This window comes from Myxine glutinosa, chromosome 4, assembly GCF_964187855.1.
Source record: "Myxine glutinosa chromosome 4, kmMyxGlut1.1, whole genome shotgun sequence".
Classification (NCBI taxonomy): Eukaryota; Metazoa; Chordata; class Myxini; order Myxiniformes; family Myxinidae; genus Myxine; species Myxine glutinosa.
The window spans coordinates 116,457,133-116,476,578 of record NC_136264.1 but is presented as its reverse complement, the minus strand read 5'-3'; the positions used below and the strand labels follow the sequence as shown (position 1 = coordinate 116,476,578).

Below are 19,446 nucleotides of genomic sequence, written 5' to 3'. Positions count from 1 at the left end.
CTTCTCATCTGCTGGCATTAGTCAGTGGACGTTAAAGATCCCACAGTGTCCTTTGCGAAGAGTTGGTGAGCTGTATTGCCCGCACCATGGCCAAATTCCAAATGCCTGCCCTAACCTGCTTAGTCAAGCATCAGGTCTGGCCAGCTGGTTTATGATAGACTTGGGCCAAGCTTTCCCAAGCCAACCCCACTATAATGTGGAATAATTGTGGCCATTAAACAAGAAGAAGACTGGGAGAATGGGAAAACCTTGAGAAAGGAGGAAAACACGGGAAACAAATTAAAAATTCAATATCAATACATAAATTGTTATGACAGTCATGGTCAATGGTCGATACAAAGTAGGCCAGATAGCTCAATAAAACCATAGTAAAATGCTCAAATCGTTTTCTAACGTAAAGTAAAGTACACAGACATCTTATTCAACTTAATTTTTAAGATGTTCAACAGAAAGACCGTTGTCACAACCACTGGTCTGGCATTGACTGCATGCTGTTGAGTACTGCATTCCATCCCCAGTCTGTAAGGTTCATGGATTGGCAACTACCCTCCCTTACCATCATTTAATAGTACGTCTAGTAGCTCTGAAATTTTGTTGACGATTCACATGGTGGTAAATATTCCGGTGCAACAAAAGACAACAAAATATCATGTTCATATAACTTTTTGAGCTGATCCCCATGGAGCTGTCGAAGAGTCACGATTGCATTGACTGCTCAATCTTGGTAGCATTTCAAAGAAGAGTTTAGCTGGTTTTTCGATCTATAGTTGTAACATGAAAAGCATCTCCATGTACTGTATATTGTTCGATAGAATAGCACCAGCTTTCTAAAGTATCACGCCACCATTTCCCCTTGAAGGCATTGAATGTCGGTGAAACGATTTCCTGGCAGTTGCCATTTATCAGCAAATAAAAAACATTTGGTCGAAGGAAGCTACATTTCCATTCCTGGTGTAAAGCAGGCAACCATGCGGTTCTCTCTTAACTGCAGCGCACACTCTGCCCCTGTTTAAAATGGCTGCCGCATGCCATGACGCCTGGTCTTGTCACAGAGACGGAGAGTCTGGCCGTTTCAATTCATCGATTTTCCAGAGACGGGCAGAATATTTACGACTCTGCACAACGACCGAAAAGGCAAAATAATTCATATTTCCGCCAAGAGCTTCCACTTGTTTGCCATTTTGACGGTGCAATCCATCTCCTGTTCAGGAGATTGATAAAGGCAGGGTGACTGTTAGGGATGCCTTTTTTGACTCATTCATGTGTTGGTCAGTTATTTGAGGATTCTTTTTTTGCTGCCCATTGGTTAAAAAACGATGTTGTTAATGTTTGTTTGGGCAGGAATGATTTGAGGAAGAGTTCGGAGAAATGAGGCAAAGACCGCAACTACAAAAAATGCACAATCATCAATGGAAATCAACTTAACGATAAAAGAACAAATTGGATTGACCCTATCAATAGGACACTGCCCTTAATTCCACCAAACAGTCCTGAGGGTAAAACAGGATAAAGTTCCTCTTCCTTTGCTATTGACATTCCAATACCTTGCTGGCACAGCGTCTCATTCAGTTGTACAAACATGTCGTAACTTTGTCGTCTCAAAGGCGTTTTGAAGAAAAGTTAAAGTTATCCTGGGCCTTGTTAAGGTCGACTTTGTTGTTTTTTTTGTTTTTTTTTCACTGTCTTGACATTGCTACAACCATTCGACACTGGGAACTAACATTTTTCTTTCCACGTAGCAATTACACATGAGGAAATCTGACAGAATTAAGTTACAAGCTACTAGAAACTCAACCTTATCGTTGTTTTTATAGATTTGGAACCATTTCCAAGTGAAACTCGTAATACTGTGAAGGTCAAGAAGAACCAAGGGGTGTTTCTGCTTTGCGATTATCCAGCTCATTTTCCAGGTAGGTAATTCCAATGGAATGGTTGTTTGGTCATAGCATTTTGTGTGACATTTGGGAGTCACAATGGAGGTGATAATGTGAAGCTCAGTGAAATGTTGTGCTGTTGTATGCATAGGCCTCTACTACCAGTGGTTTTTAAATGACCTCCCAAACCTCATTCCGACTGATCATCGTCGCTTCATTTCTCAGGTTTGTCTGAATTTCATAGATCCCAAGATACACATTTGTTTCATTGTACACAGTAAAATATATTTTGAAATTGCTTGCCATTTTATAGACAACTGGAAACCTGTACATTGCTCGAGTGGAGCCAGAGGATGCAGGCTACTACTCCTGCCTTGTCCACAGCAGTAGCACTGAGAGACGCTTCGAGAAGAAGAGTGTAAATAGTGTTGTCACCCAGTTGATCATCCGAGAGGGTTGGTGTCAACTTTTATCCTAATTAAGTTTGTTCCTTTAATGTTGGCTATTATGAAAGATTTCCTTTGTCTCAAGAGGTTAATTCAATTTTTTTTTTGTATACAGAATCGAGGCTCGTGTAAGAGCTAACACATTGAACATGAAAACATGCACAGACACATAAAACATGCAATGAAGGGAGCGGGAGACAAGAGGAGGAGAGAGGAAAGCACACAAGCATAACAACAGAAGAGAACAGGGATGTCAGTAGATCTGTGGAAGGGGGAGGGCTGGGGGAGGAGAGAGGGATACACGGTATAAAGCAAATGAACACTTCTCGGAATTTCAGGAAAGAAGTTGGGGGTTTAAAGAGGCGGATTTAAAGAGGCGAAAGATTTAAAGATTTTGATTTGATTTAAAGATTTGATTTAAAGAGTTAATTCAATGCACAAACATGACAAAGTTCAAGTCTGTCGTTTATAACCACAATTTTTCTTAATCTGGGATTGCATAGGCAACTTGTGCTAAATTTGTACAACCTTCCTCTACTCTTCCATATTTGGGAATGGGTGCTGAGAGGGGTTTAAAATGCGTGTACACCTGCACGTACCTGTGGTAATAATGACACCGATGCTGACACTCGATGTATTTCTTGTGTTCAGTCATTGTAATTTATAACTGCACCACTCCGCCACCCCATCCCTTCCCAACTGTTGGAGAATAGAGCAAATGGTATGTAAAACTTTGTCATGTTTCTTTTAGCAACCTTTTTGTTTCCAGTTGGTAATGCATGCATACCTACAGTGCCTGCAAAAGTATTCACACCCTTCGAACTTTTTCACATTTTGTTGTGTTTCAGCCTGAATTTAAAATGGATTCAAATGAATGTTTTCATCACTGATCTCCACATAATACCCCATAATGTCAAAGTGGATTTTTAAAAGAAATTCTTACAAAATAATTAAAAATGAAATACAGAAATATCTAATTTACATAAGTATTCAACCTGATTCAAGTAATTTACACAAGTATTCAAAAAAACCAAAAAAAAAAACCCTGAGTCAATACCTTGTAGAAGCGCCTTTGGCAATGATTAGAGATTCGAGTCTTCTTGGATACGTCTATCAGCTTTGCACATCTGTATTTGGGGAGTTTCTCCCATTCCTCTTTGCAGATTTACTCACGCTCTGTCAAGTTGGATGGCGAGCGTCAGTGAACAGCAATCTTCAAGTTATTCCACAGATTCTCAATGGGCTTAAAGTCTCTGCTTTGGCTGGGCCACTCAAGGACTTTCACATTCTTGTTATGAAGCCATTCCAGTGTTGCTTTGGCTGTTTGCTTGGCGTCAATGTCCTGTTGGAATGTAAAACGTTGCCGCAGTCTAAGGCCTTTTGCACTCTGAAACAGGTTCCCCTCAACAATCTGCCTGTATTTAGCTCCATTAATTGTTCCCTCTGTCTTTAAAAGTCTCCCATTCCCTGCTGCTGAAAAGCATCCCCATAGCATGATGCTGCCACCACCATGCTTCATTGTGCGGATGATGTTAATGGGTGATGAGCTGTGCTCGGTTTCCGCCAGATGTAGTGCTTTGCATTAAGGCCAAAGTTCAATTTTCATCTCATCTAACCATATAATATTTTGCCTCATGCCCTCAGAGTCTCTGATGTGCCTTTTGCAAACTCCAGGCAGGTTGTCATGTGCCATTTTCTCAGCAGTAGCCACTCTTCCATAAAGCCTAGATTTGTGAAGTGCTGCAGAGACTGTTGTCCTTCCAACAAGTTCTTCCATCTCAGCCATGGAACTCTGTCATTTTGGCAGAGTGGTCATTGGGTTTTTGGTCATTTCCCTGACCAAGGTCCTTCGTGCCCAGTTGCTCAGTTTGGTTGAACGGCCAGCTCTAAGAAGAGTCTGGGTAGTTCCATTTTTTTTTCGATTTCCTAATGATGGGAAAATATTATTTTATACCCTTCCCCAGATCTATGCCTCCTCACAATTCTATCTCCGAGTTATACAGACAGTTCCTTGGACTTCATGGTAGAGTTTCTGCTCCGACATGCACTGTCAACTGTGTGACCTTATATAGAAAGGTGTGTTTCTTTCCAGATCATGTCCATTCAATTGAATTGGCCACAGGTGGATTCCAATCATGTTGTGGAGACATCTCAACGATGATCAAAGGAAATTGGATGCACTTGAGCCCAATTTGGAGTGTCCTAGCAAAGGTGTTGAATACTAATTGACTCAAGACATTTCAGCTTTTCATTTTTGATTGATTTGTAAAGATTTCTAAAAAAACAAAAATCCACTTTGACATTATCGGGTATTATGTGTAGATCAGTGAGGGGAAAAAAATCTAAATTAAATCCATTTTAAATTCAGGCTGTAACACAACAAAATGTGAAAAAGTCAAGGCCATGGTGTGTGAATACTTTCTGAAGGCACTGTATTTATTCATTTTCCTCTGTCTTCAATCTAACATGGTACAAGTTGTGATGGTGGCATTAACTCTTCATTTATCGTTTGCTCATGTCCCATCTATACATATTCATGCAGGCCGCTCAATGGGTCGCTTTTCTCCATCTATGAGGGTAAAACTTCCTTCTGTGACGACTGTGCTTGCTGGTGACACTGTCAGCCTTGAGTGCTTCGCATTGGGCAAGTGAGTCACGTCCAGAAATGCCTGTTTACTCATTATGAAATACAAAAAAAATTTTTTTTGCTTATTTTAAAATCTAAAAAATAAACAAGGTCTTTCAAAAAAATAAGACACAACTCTAATATTGAGGTTAATTCAATGTGTTATCATGAAATCGCTTCAAATTTGAAACATTTTGTTGACCCCTTGGGAATCAATCTGCAGATGCATTTCTGACTGGCCTTCATCAGCATGGAATGGATTCTCTTCAAGAGTTGAGCTGGCAAGCTATTGAGCTGTGCTGGATATGTACACATATCTAATATATTGCTATGGATTCGCCTCGGGGTAGATTCTAAGGGGAGTTCTTACAATCGACTTCCCCAAAAGACATCCCGAAGCCGCCGCCCCAGACACTGTCTGAGAACACAGATGCTGTCTGAGACGCTTAATTTAACCAACCTTCGTCAATTTAGCACAAACAACACAGGCACCACTCTCATTCTGGGTAAAAGAAGATGAGCAAGAGGATATAGGCAGATAGTGATAAGGATTGGGTATGGGATCAATCCCGCTCTTGCACACGCATGAACCGGCTGGCTCACGTGTGACCGAATGGGGTGTTTGATGTAGTGAGTGGAGAGGTGTGGAGGGTGATGTGTGAGGGTGTCAGATCAGACTGTGAGATTTAAAATGTCAGGTAGGCCCTAAAAAGGGCCGTTGGTGCTTCTGTTGATTTCTCTACATCTAAAGAGAACGAGGGAGATTATAGCTTTGAGAAGAAAGGCTATAAGGGTCTGTACTTGTGGCAACCTCTACCTCGGAAGTTCAAATCAAATCATGTTTTTTGTCATATGTATAAAATGCACAATGAAACGTTTTAATCTTGGTGCCAGAAAAAAGAAATAAATAAACAAACAAAAGAGGTTCTTAACATTGATAACTACAAACCACAAAAATATATGTTGGAGTGGCCAGAACTTTAACTATCCTGCGGTGTCCAGCTGGACATCGCTGGGTTATATTCTTTTTTGTGAATTCCTCTGTCTCTCTACCCTGGTGTGCTTAATTGGGCAGTAAGACCAGGGCCTCTGAAAGCCAGAATGGGACCCTGGGGCAATACTAGATGTTGGACCCCCTTCAAATTTTTTTTTACAACCTATGCAGAGGTTTCCATATTTTCGTCTTTAGAAACCCATACCATATGGGAAATTGGGGTGTTATTCAATTATTCATATACTAGGAAGGGTACCCGTCCCAAGTGACAGGAAAAGATGGCAGTTTCCTTGTCCTTGCAATCTCTTGTTTTGGAATGAAGTACATTTCATTGATTGTTTCTCCTTTTATTTGATTTTCTCTGACTTTGATTGTATTCTCTTGAAAACTATTTTTTGGTTTATTCTTGTTGACGCTTGTTTTTGTAGTTTTATAATAAAAGGACTTAAAAGTCAAAAAAGTCTCTCTCTCTCTCTCTCTCTCTCGCTCTCTCTCTCTCTCTTCCCCACTCCCCTATCTCTCCCCTACTCCCTCTCCTCTCTCCCCCGCACTCCCTGCCTCTCCCCTACTCCCTCCCCTCTCTCTCCCACTCCCCTCCCTCCCCAAACCTGCACCCTCCCCTGTCTCCCTTCTCCCTCCCACAATTCACTCCCCCATGTCTCCCCTCTCTTCCCCACTCATCTTCACACGCATTCAAGTGGAATATGTAACAATGCCAATGGCTTTTTCAATCAAGTAAATCGATGATTACCTTTCCAACTGTAGATAATTGGGTGAAGGTACAGGGCAGGGGTTGGAGTTCAAAACCTCAAACAGACGTTTTTGGGAGTGAAATACGTTGCCAGTGAAAAGAAGAAAATGCCATCGTGTGTGGACATGCATAGAAACACTCCGCTAAGACACGTATCAATAACAACCAATCACTACATGGACAGAGATCTTACGCACTTGTGGTGCTACTTTATTCATAAACAATTAATATTAATAAAGAGATGAATAAAAAGAGTATACTGAATTTTTTTTATTCATCATCAAGGTACATGGAAGAGCAAGAACACAGAACAGACAATGACCTTCATGGGAGCAACAAAAGTTGATACAAAAAGTAGAATCCTAATCCAAAAAGATTGCTACTGGTGTCCTGGGCTGGTAATAAAATCAAATCAAAATACTGTGTCAAATAAAATCAAATAATCAAATATATCATCTTTTAATAAGCCGATGCGATACTATCATGACGGGTGCACAAAACTCAACAAACCACAGTGTATTATACACACAAGTTTATGGATTACATCCGATGGTCTGATGGATTATTTGCAATAAGGGAATGGGAAAGAGGAACGGGTCAGAATGGGATTCCAAACATAAACGGGTCAAAATGTAAGGCAGGATTTCTTTGGTGTGCTTCAGGTGTTAATGCAAAATTCACAAACCACAAATCAGTTAATCTTTACCTCATTATACATGCCTGCACCAAGTTTGACTTAGATCCCTTCAGCTGTTCTCAAGTTATCGCGGTAGTGAAAACCTATCACGGACAGACGGCCAACCTGAAAACATAATTCCTCTGGTGACTTTGTCGGTGGAGGCATAAAAATTAGGTGAGCAATGTATAAGCACAACCTCATTCGTTTCCGAAAAAAAAAATGCAGGCGGTGCATAGGCACAGAACGCTGCCTTGATTGTTCAATGCCTCAAAAAAATAACTCGGGTTATGTAATGAAGCCAAAACATTTCTATTGCTATTGCAATTGACTCGGTTTGTCATAACCCGAGTTATTTTTTTGAGGCATTGAACAATCAAGGCAGCATTCTGTGCCAATGCACCGCCTGCATTTTTTTTTTTCGGAAGCTATTGCAATGTTTTGTGTCTATATAATACATCGTGTATATATAGCTTGGATTGATTCCAATTCCACTGGGCCATAAATTAATTATCCTATCGACCTGAAGGCTTGAAGCCTGAAGCCCACGCAAATTGTTTGCTTCAGAACGCATGTGACGCCGATGGGCTGCAACGTTTCGACATTTGATGATGCTTTTAATAGTCGCTAGTGGTTTTGTCACACTGATGAGAAAAGTAATAGGAAACTCATGGCGATTGTGAATATAATACTTCTGGTTGGAGCAGTTTCACCTCGCGTCCGGCAGAGCATATTATTTTATTATACTGTATATCGGGTTTTCAAAATTTGTTTTTTCCCAAATGATTTTCCGATTTCACTCTGGATTTCGACATAATTATTTAGGCCATGAGTTCCAATCGTAAAAAAATATTGAATCAGATTTTGAACATCAGCTTTTAATAAGCCTATACGATAACCTCGCCAGGAGCAAATCACAGTGCACCTAGCCTCACAGCCAATCAGCATAACAGGGAATGGACAAACAGACACCCATCCTTGTCTTATATACAGTAGATAGATGCAGATTCGTTTCTTAACTCATTTCATTCAGATGGGTTTTGGGTAACACTCCTGTGTTCATTTACATCCTCTGGATGTAAATGGGGGCATGTAGCATTGAAATTCGCATGTATGTACTACTTGTGAATGTCTGCAACTGTAGAGGAACCCGGGTAGGGTTTGAAACAGCAAAGGGCTTACCTTGTGTAGCATTTCTTGGTTGCTTTATGCATATCTCTTGGGCTGGAAGAGCATATTATACAGTATTACTATTTGTAAAAGGTAGCACACAGTGCGGTAAAATAACATTAATAATTATTGAAGCCTTTCGAGATCAAGCTAGTTCTCTTCCTCAGAGGTGTTAAGAGTGGTAGTGACACTGTTAAGTTCCGTTGGGGACGATTTACGTTGTGGATTGGTCCATGTCCTCGTCACTCAAAGGGCTTCCTGCATTCAATTTATTCGGCAGCTTTTGTTGATGTTGTAATTGATTGTTTAGTCCATGTGCCAATTGATGAAGTTTTCACTGGAGTACTAAGGCTCGATAATCTCAATCATTATTATTTTGCAGGATAAACAAACCGCAAAAGGATTGCATTTAAAGTCACTGGATACATTTCCACAAAAAGGAAGTGCAAGATGATTTGAACCCTTGAGAGACTTGAACCTGTGTGCTTCCTTCTGCTCCTTCGAGATGTGCATCCTGTTACCAATTTTCTTGTCTTGAAGTTTTCTTGAAAAGCCCTGTTTCGGGCATAGCCTTTTTCTTGTTCCGGAAAAATTGTTCAGGGGCATAGCCTTTTTCTGTTATGAACTCCAGGAAGTCTGGTTTGAATGAATGGTACGTATGGTGGAATCGTTCACACGATATTCACGGTTTTTTTTGGGGGGGGGGGGGGGGGGGGTTTGTATACAGGATCGAGGCTCGTGAAAGAGCTAACATTTATCACACAAAAAAATCAAACAGACACACAAAACATATAATAAGGGGAGCGGTAGACAAGATGGGGAGAGAAGGGGAAGCACAAACACACTATTTGAGAGCAGGGACATCGGGAGATCTGTGGGAAGGAGAGGGCTTGAGGGGGTGGGAGAAGTATAAAACACATGGACACTGCAAGGACTTCCAAGAAATAAGTTGGTATTTCAAAAAAGTGGATCTGGGGTGAAATTAGCGGAGGTAGAAAAGATCATGGTTTTGGATGGGGGAAGATAAGAGATGGTGGTGAACAGCTGTTTTAAAGACCTGGAGGGAGGAGTGCGATTGAAGAGAGTGAGGGAGTTTGTTTCAGAGGTGGGAGAAAAGAGGAATGAAGGAGTGAAGGTGAGCAGAGAGTCTTGATTTTGTCAGTTTAACTATAAGTGGGTTGTGGGCAGATCTTGTGCGACCTGTTGGAATATTTGGGGGACAGAGCTCAGACAGAGCTGGGGAGCAAGGCCGGAGAGGAGTCGGTAGAAGACAGAAAGACCACCGACCTGCCTGCGGTGAGTAAGTGAAAGGCCCTCGGAGTTAGCTTCATCACGGGAGATTTCAATGATTCTGAAAGCTTTGGTTTCAACAGCGTGAAGCCGAGCTCGGTGTGAAGCAGGAGCACCAGCCCAGAGGGGAGAACAGTATTCCATTGAGCTGCGGATGAAAGCCTTGTATGAGGTGAGGAGCTCAGGTGTGCCAAGGAAGGACTTCGCACGACGGAGGATGCCCAGTCGGCGACTGGCTTTGGAGGCCAGATTGGAGATGTGGTTTTCCCAGGAAAGATCATGGCAGATAGTGAGACCCAAAAGCTTGAGTGACAGAACATCTTGGAGAGGATTGTTCAGAAAGTAGATGGGAGGGTTGCCCCATTGGTCTTTTCGGAGAGACATAGTAAGAGTGTGAGATTTGTCAGGATTGAAAGACATGTTCCACTTGTTTGACAAGTCTGTGATTTTGTCCAGGTCTGCAGAGAGTGAGGAGGTTGCAGACTGCCGATCGGAGGGATGAGGAATGGAGCGGCAGAGAGTGGAGTCATCAGCAAAGAGGTAGAGAGGATTTTCAAGAGAAAGATGGGAAGGGGGAGGGGGGAGGGGAAGGGGGAAGGGGGGGGGAGGGGGGGCCCGGCAGAAGTACCCGGCATTGCTGGGCGGGGGAGGGGAGGGGGGAGGGGAAGGGAGGGGAGGGGAACGGGGGGGAAGGGGAGAAGGGTGGGGGAGGGGAGGGGGAAAAGGGAGGGGGAGGGGGTGGAGGGGGAAGGGAGGGGGGGAAGGGGAGGGGGAAGGGGGAGGGGGAAAGGGAGGGGGGAGGGGGATGGGGGAGGGGGAAAAGGGTGGGAGGGGGAAGGAGGGGGGAAAAGGGAGGGGGAGGGGAAAGGGAGGGGAGGGGGTGGAAGAAGGGAGGGAGGGGAGGGGAAAATGGAATGGGGGGAGGGGAGGGGGGAGGGGAGAAGGGGAGGGGTAGGGTGGAGGGGGAAGGGAAGGGGGGATGGATGGGGGAGGGGGAAGGGGGAGGGAAGGGGATGGCCAGTCAACAATGACGTTGCAGTTCTCATGGTCGGAGAGCAGCACAACAATCGGACATAGTCCTGCATATCGCAACAGCACGGAGCGGCTTTTGGAGACTCACCGATCCTGTGACGTCCTCCAGTACCGGCGTTGCCGGGCGGGGAAGGGAGACCCGTACATTCCCAACCCGTACATTCGCCCTCTCGACTCAAGCTCACTCGGACAAAAGCCTCGCACAAATTACACCGTGAAGGCCCAATGGTCATGTCTATGCCACAAATCACGGGCGCACTGAATTGAAAATATATAGAACGCTCATACTCCGTGAAAAGTGAAGCCGCCGTGTCGCCATCTTGGTCAGCACGACTCGACCAACTCGCTTCGCGGATCTCGTTTTGTGCGGCAAGAAACTGCTCCAATCGGTTACGGAAGGGTTGTGGAAAGACGTTTCACAGCTGTTTCAAAGACATTTAATTCATATCGCACAAAATCGATACAAAACACGATCGCATAAAAGGTGAAGTGACGTGTGACGGGATGGAACATCACGTGATCGCTCTGAGCGAATCAGTCTGGCGGCGGGAATGGAACATCACGTGATCACTCTGAGTGAATCAGCGAGCTGCTCTGGAACCGGCTGAGATTAGCGGGTACTTCGCTGAAATGCGCTGAGGTAAATATGAATAAAAAATATGGATCGTCAAATATTTTGAGTTCGGCCATGTTCGTCCCAGGCTCAATGGCCATGTCTATGTCAAATATCAAGCACGTAAGCCTCTCCGTTTAGGAGTCTATCGGTAACATTACACACACACACACACAAACTGTGTTTTATTTATATATATATATATATATATATATATATATATATATATATATATATATATATATATATATATATATATATATATATATAGTTACGGGACCGCGGCGAGGATGTTGTTTGCCGAGCGGATGGCCGCCGCGCCCGAACAGTTACCCCGACTAACCCGATTCCTGAACGTTGGCCGAATCGCGCCACAGATATTCAATGGGGAAAAGACTAAAGCGAAGGATGTGAAGAAGAAGAACACCAAAGCAAAAAGGTTGGAAATGCTACTAAATTTATTCCTACTATTTACACAATCAAAGAAACCAAGGAGAAGGAAGGATAATAAAATAAAATACAGAAGAGGAAAGGTGACACAGTGAAATTTGCTAGCTTATCTAAACAGGCTTAACTTATACCCTGGACAGAACAAACAAAGACGGACTCACACAGGGAATTGCAGAGTGGATTGGCTGGAAGGAGGTGGGTGGCTGGAGGGGGAGGAAGGCACGGAGCTGGCTGGAGCTTGATCCCGCACGGGACGTCGGGCTGGACCTCGACGGCCGCCGATGCCACCGATCCTGTTGTGTGCGCGGGGTAACGGGTCGGAGCTGCTTGGTGGAGCCAACGCTGCTGGTGGGGGGTCTGGCGTGACGGGTTCACTCTCCCTCGCTCACAAACTCCAGGACTCTCTTCAGGCTTGTCTGTGATCTGATCTCCTCCCTCCTCCACTCTCCTGAGGGTGTCTCCCGCCGGTTATATAAGCCTCACCCTTGAGCCTTCTGCGAACCTCCCCCAAACGTTCTCTCTCCGCCCTCTAAAGCCAACCCCTCGTTCTGGGTTGGTCGGCAAGGGCTGGTTCACTCCTCCCCTCTATGATGAGGTGGAGACACGCCCTTCTTCCCCGACCTTACTTCGTGGTCAATGGTGGTTTTGGGGCGATTCGAGCTAGCCCCAGCCAAAGGGCAGCAATGGCGAACGAAGAAAACCGCCCAAATGCAGTTGGCAATTGCAGCAAACCTGGCAAACCTGGCACTTTGAAGATGCCATGTCGGAGGGATCTACTTTATTTAATGCAGTGCAATGGAGTGTCAAATTAATGGAAGACAAATCCTTAGCCTAATACACAGAATAGGGAAATAACTGTCAACAAGGGGGAAATCTATTATTGGCTAACGTGAGTGCTTATGAACTAATTACGGGACGCACTTTGACCTTTATACATAACTGGAGTAAGGAGGGCGATATTTTTACAACAATTTACACAACAACAACAAAAAAAAAACATTCTCATATCCACAACAATATATATATATTGTTACGGATTCCGGATGACGGCGCTCCCCTTACCAAGGGGGGTTAACCCCTTGTCCTTATACTGGCTGTCGCCGATCCTGTGGGTATGACGTCATGTCGCGTCAGCGCTGAATAGGGTATTAGGCCTATCCGTCCTATGACCTAAGTACCAGCGCCTCCCGGTACGCAAGGAAATACTCCCGCCCGTGCTGCAGTGTAATTGATGGATTGCGCCGAGCATAGTGAACTGCGGCGTGAGCCATTTAACAATGACTAAACCCGATTATAAGCGTTGGCCGAAAACGCGCCACAGGAACTCAATTGGGAAATCGCTAAAGCGATCGGACGAGAAAGAAACCAAAGGTAAGAAATAACAGGGATATTTATTAACTACTATTTACACAAACCAAAAAGAGAAGAAAAGAAATGTAATTTACAGGGAAAGAAGACACAGTGCAATTCTTGAAAACAAGCTTAACTTATACCCACAGGACAGAACAAACAGACTCACACGAATAGGGAATGGCAGGCAGGAATGGCTGGGGGGGATGAGAAGGGTCAGGTGGGACAGCAGAACGGCCGGGCCGGGAGCGAGCAGCCGCCGACTCTCCACCCTTGGGTCCACACCGCCGGGATGTTCGCAGCAGCGTGTCGGAGCTTGACGTGGCAGGGCTGGTTGAAAACAGCGTCTCCCTTACTCGTACTCCCGCAGGTTGCGCGTCTCTCTTCACAGACTCAAGCGCCCTCCTTTAAGAAACTGCCTTCGTGCTCCCTCGCTTATCTGCGCTCCCTCAATCATCTCTCCCTCGCTCATCTCGCGGTGGGGGCTTCCCGTAATGGGTTATATAGCCACGCCCTCGAACCTTCACGAACCTGCTCAATCTTTCTTTCTCCGCCCTCTCAAGCCAAACCCACTGAGTCTTGGTTGGTCGGCAAGGGCTTTCTGGCTCCACCTTCTGATGACGATGGGCAGGCAACGCCCTTCTTCTTCGAGCTGACCACGTGCGCAATGGAGGCGAATGCTGTTGGAAATGTAGGCGCATGCTGCTGGCGATGTAGGCTTTGGGGCTATCGAAAAGGGGATCTATCTTATTTGATTTGGTGCAACGTAAGATCGACTATTGGACACACAGCCTTATCTGAAACACAGAATAACGATATAACTATGGAGAGGTCCTATGATTGGCTACGTGCTTGTACATGGACTAGCTAAGGTGCGATCATTTCAATTAACAGCCAATTAAGGGGAAATGTACACAGGGGTTATTTATAAGGAATTTTAATACTAAATTTGATAGTGAAGGTTCTAAAAACTGCAACAATATATATATATATATATATATATATATATTATTCTTGTAATTGACTCAATTCTACCGACTCTGTGATATTGGAGGTTTCTTCATAGTTAAGAAGCCCTCTTTAATGGTCTTTGATCTCTGCATTTTAAGCTAATTTTGTCTTTCTTATGAAGACGGAAGGCAGCTACAAATGCCCAACATTGATGTTGAAAATGCCAAGCTTGCATACTTCCTCTTGGGTATTGTGGTCTTTGGAGAGACCAATCTCCATGTCTCACTTGCAACAAAAAAATACTACTGTAAACTGAAGGAAATACTTTGTAATTTGGTATATTTGTTTCACTCCTGGCATTTTGCAGACAACTACAGTATTTGAGGAATCATTTGGAATGTTTACCATTCCATTGCAATTACAAGCATATTCTCCCAAATTCAGGACAACTTTCTCTGGGGTGGAAAAGCAGATGCATTAGTAGTGTAATAATGTTGCTTCTGGGACACCTCCGTTTAACATGGGAAATCCCTATCTAATGTCATTTACCCCCTTGTCTTTTTCAAAAATCATAAACACCTCTATTTCTCCCACCCTCATCTTTATGAACCTTTTGTCTGTAGTACCTATCCTTAATGTTGTTCATTAGACCACTCAAACACTACAAATATTTGTTTTCTCTTATAGACCTATCATCCTTCTTCTACATATCATCTGGCAGATTAATCTTTGACCCACTCAAACATTGACCCATTCACTTCCATATTAATTCTTTCCCTCCCTCATTGCCCCTAAACACCTATATTTCTCTCACCCTGTTCTTTACGAACCTTCTAACCTTTTGACATGTTATCCTTATTCATTAGACCACTTAAACACCTGTGATCCTTCTGACCTCATGGACCTTTTAACCTTTTACTCTTAATATCATCTGGTGAATATAACCCACTCAAACAACGACCGTACAAATATTTGTTTATGCGTGGGAAATAATTTAATTCTCCTACAACTCTCTTCACCATCTAATATATTAACAAAAAATATGTTTGAGTTTGGTTCTTTATTAAGATATTTTAACTGAGCTAAGATAAAATGGTAAACCTCCCTCAATGTTCTTGCTTGAGCGCCTCCAGTGCCACATACCATTTTTTGGTAAGCTCCGCCCACTTTTTGGTAAACCACGACCATTTTTTACTAAGCCCCGCCCACTTTTTGTTAAGCCACGCCCACTTTTTACTAAGCCCCGCCCACTTTTGCTAAGTCCCACCCACTTTATAAACTCTTCAGCATTGTATCATTTCCAGGTAATACATTACATCATTTTCAGGGAATTTCCATCACATCATTTCCAGTTAAGACACGCCCAGGGAATTTCCACAGGAAGACACACCCAGTCCTTATAAAAGGCACCGACCACACAGGCTTTTTCAAACACGCTTTCTGCTTCACTTGAGAATGGACTACTATGCCGAAATGGAATGGGATAACTTTGCTATTCCATGGAGTCCTACTACCTGTGTAGAACTCAACCTTCAGATTGATGAACTGGACTCGAACCTCTTATCAATGGAGGTAAGTTTGTTTATTTATTTATTTATTTATTTAATTTTTTTTTTTTTTTTTTTTTTTTTTTTTTTTTAAGATGAGACTCGTGTAAGAGTTAACAAAGTTTATTTTAATATTCATAGAGCTTGATTTATACAAATAAAAAATATTGTATTAAATTAATACATTGTTATTTTCTTTCACAGGAAATTGTATCTGAGATACGAAATGAAAATTCTGCTTTTAACACAACTTGGGATGAAGTTATTTTTTTGTTTGAAGACATTTTGAACAACCAAGACCCCCAGAACGAGTTCTACCTTGATGACCCAGCCAAAGAGTTATACCTTGGAGATCCACAAAATCCTGAAAAAGAGTTTTACCATGATGATACTTGTTGTGAGTTATCAAAACAAAACCCACTGAACAAGTTCTACCTTGATGAGCCAGAATACAAGTCATACATTGGAGACCCACAAATTTCTGAAAATTGGGAAAGGAGAGTTCTCCCTGATGGTCCGCAGTTATACTATGTGAGACACATCATAGAAACCCTAAAAAATTGGGCAAGGAGAGTTCTCCCTGATGGTCCGCAGTTATACTATGTGAGACACATCATAGAAACCCTAAAAAATTGGGCAAGGAGAGTTCTCCCTGATGGTCCGCAGTTATACTATGTGAGACACATCATAGAAACCCTAAAAAATTGTGAAATGGGAATTCTCCCTGATGGTCCGCAGTTATACTATGTGAGACACATCATAGAAACCCTAAAAAATTGGGAAAGGGAAGTTTTCCCTGATGGTCCGCAGTTATACTATGTGAGACTTATCACGGAAACCCCCAATATTTCTGAAAATTGTGGTTTTACCTTGGGGACTTGGAAAGATGGTTATATTTTTGGAGACTCGGAATGGGGGTTTTGTTTTGATGACTCGGAATGTGATACCTATCTTGGAGGCTCAACAGGAATGTGGTTATACCTTGGGAACTTGAAAAGTTGGTTTTATTTTGGAGACTCTACCTGTGGGGTTCCTCTTGGAGACTCTTTGGATTCTAAAGCAATGAACAATGTTCTTTATTTAATGACGCTTGATTTAAGCAATATCAAGAAAGTTCGAGGAAGAAAATGCTGGAAAATTCTTTCTTCCCATTTCTACTTCTTCAAACTTAAAAGCCTTGAAAGACAGAATTGGAGGAAGAGGAAAAAAAAAAAAAGAAATACGTATTTAAAAAAGAAGAAAAGAAAGATTATGTTAGGGTTTGGGTGGGATTTTGAATGTGAGGGTTAGGGATGGGGTTGGGTTAGGGTTGGGATTTTGAATGTGAGGGTTAGGGTTGGGGTTGGGTTAGGGATGGGGTTGGGTTAGGGATGGGGTTGGGTTAGGGATGGGTTGGGTTAGGGTTGGGATTTTGAATGTGAGGGTTAGGGTTGGGGTTGGGTTAGGGATGGGATTGGGTTAGGGTTGGGATTTTGAATGTGAGGGTTAGGGATGGGTTGGGTTAGGGATGGGGTTGGGTTAGGGATGGGGTTGGGTTAGGGTTGGGGTTGGGTTAGGGATGGGGTTGGGTTAGGGCTTGGGTTGGGTTAGGGTTTGTATATTATTATGACTCACTCGCACATACACACACACACAAAAGTTAAGCCCCAACTAAAAAGTTGTGGGATTCTGTGTTTGGGGTTCACAGATTTAAAAACGTATCCCCATTATACACACACAAAAGTTAAGCCCCAACTAAAAAGTTGTGGGATTCTGTGTTTGGGGTTCACAGATTTAAAAACGTATCCCCATTATACACATACAAAAGTTAAGCCCCAACTAAAAAGTTGTGGGATTCTGTGTTTGGGGTTCACAGATTTAAAAACGTATCCCCATTATACACATACAAAAGTTAAGCCCCAACTAAAAAGTTGTGGGATTCTGTGTTTGGGGTTCACAGATTTAAAAACGTATCCCCATTATACACATACAAAAGTTAAGCCCCAACTAAAAAGTTGTGGGATTCTGTGTTTGGGGTTCACAGATTTAAAAACGTATCCCCATTATACACATACAAAAGTTAAGCCCCAACTAAAAAGTTGTGGGATTCTGTGTTTGGGGTTCACAGATTTAAAAACGTATCCCCATTACATTTTATTTATTTATTTATTATTTTCAAGGGTATTATCTGCTTACTTGTGTTTTTTGTAATTCTTGTGAGTAAAATGAACCCAAGATTTCTTCTCCATTTAAATCATATAATTTGTAGGTCCAAGGGACTGTATCCATTACATCAATGATTTTAAATAATTCACGAGTCCATTTTTGTGTATAACCTTTCTCAAAATGACTTTTCCATTTGTATATTCTTACAATATCACCAACTTTAAACTTGGGCTTTCTCAAATTAATCTCCTTTTCATATTCTAATTTTGTAAATGTTTCTGATGGTTTTGATTGTGTTGATGAATGAACTGTATTATTGTAATTATCTACAATATCCTGAATTAAATACACCCATTTTTGAGAACCGAGTTGTGTGAATTTTTTATATAATTTCTCTTTTAAAGTACGATTAAAACGCTCAATAACAACTGCCTTTCCTTCATTAAAGGTGCTGTATAATTTAATACCCTTCCCCTTAAGAAATTTCATGAATATTTTGTTATAGAACTCTGTTCCCTCATCAGTCCATAACTTCTTTGGTTTCCTTTTATCCCGATCAAATATTAGCTTAAAGGCTAACATTAAAGTATCACCCCTTTTATTTTTTAAAGGGACAACCCAGGCAAATCTACTCCTCAAATCAATAACGGTTAAAGCATACCTGTATCCCCTGTCATTATTCAATTCAATTAAATCAGCGGACCATATGTGGTCGGTGTATTTAGAATAAACCTTCCTTCTTTTAAACTTTGTGATTATAGGTTTGTGTAATTCTTCAGCCAAAAGCTCCTCAGTCTTGATGACATCATTAGAGCCTAATAGTTTTTTGAGGAATAACCAAGACCAAGTTTCAATTTAGCATTTATCAAATTTCTCACAATAAACCTATCAACTTTCTCTCTCAACGTTGGATTTTGTATCAAAGACAAATTATACAACATTTCGCTGTCGGCTTTATGTTTTTCAGTCAACGTAGTGGTATTTCCATAAGCAATATCATGCTTCATACACACTTCGTCAACCCTATTTGTAGGTTTAGACCAAGGTTTAGGATTGTCAGCCTCATCTAATCTTTTATCCAAGTTTGTTCCTGGACCACAGAAAGAATACCCTGGAAGGTGTAATTCCCCTGGAATTCCAGTTGTTGTAAATTTACTTCCTGACAGAAACTTTTGTATGTCTCCTCCTCTTTTAGGAGAGATGAATTGGCACTTTTTAGAGCCACATACTTGACATATTCCTTTTTGATAAACTCTATTATTTTTAGCTTTAACATAAGAGATATTTTTAGATTTAGTTTTCTTTTTACATTTGAGACAATAACTCATATTTATTTATCAGAAAAATTCCGACAGAGTATCAAAACCTTTTTGGTTTTCAACATATACATTTCAATCTTTATTTTTAAAACATAAAGAATCCTAAGGAATGCCTTCACTCTCTCCTCCATTTATTTACAAATAAAACTAACTAAAGTCAATTACACCGACATCATCAACCACATAATCTTTTCCTTCTTCTTCTTCTTTAT

General features: G+C 42.0%; 1 protein-coding gene across 1 annotated transcript in view; it reads left to right on the top strand.

The window, feature by feature from the left end:
* The window catches only part of CNTN2 (contactin 2), a 393,061-nt gene that overhangs the window by 151,274 nt on the left and 222,341 nt on the right, over nucleotides 1-19,446 (top strand). Inside the window, exons 5-8 of the mRNA XM_068113156.2 lie at nucleotides 1,815-1,910; nucleotides 2,026-2,099; nucleotides 2,188-2,329; nucleotides 4,863-4,968. Coding sequence (XP_067969257.2) covers nucleotides 1,815-1,910; nucleotides 2,026-2,099; nucleotides 2,188-2,329; nucleotides 4,863-4,968 — 418 coding nt within the window. The remainder of the gene's footprint in view (nucleotides 1-1,814; nucleotides 1,911-2,025; nucleotides 2,100-2,187; nucleotides 2,330-4,862; nucleotides 4,969-19,446) is intronic.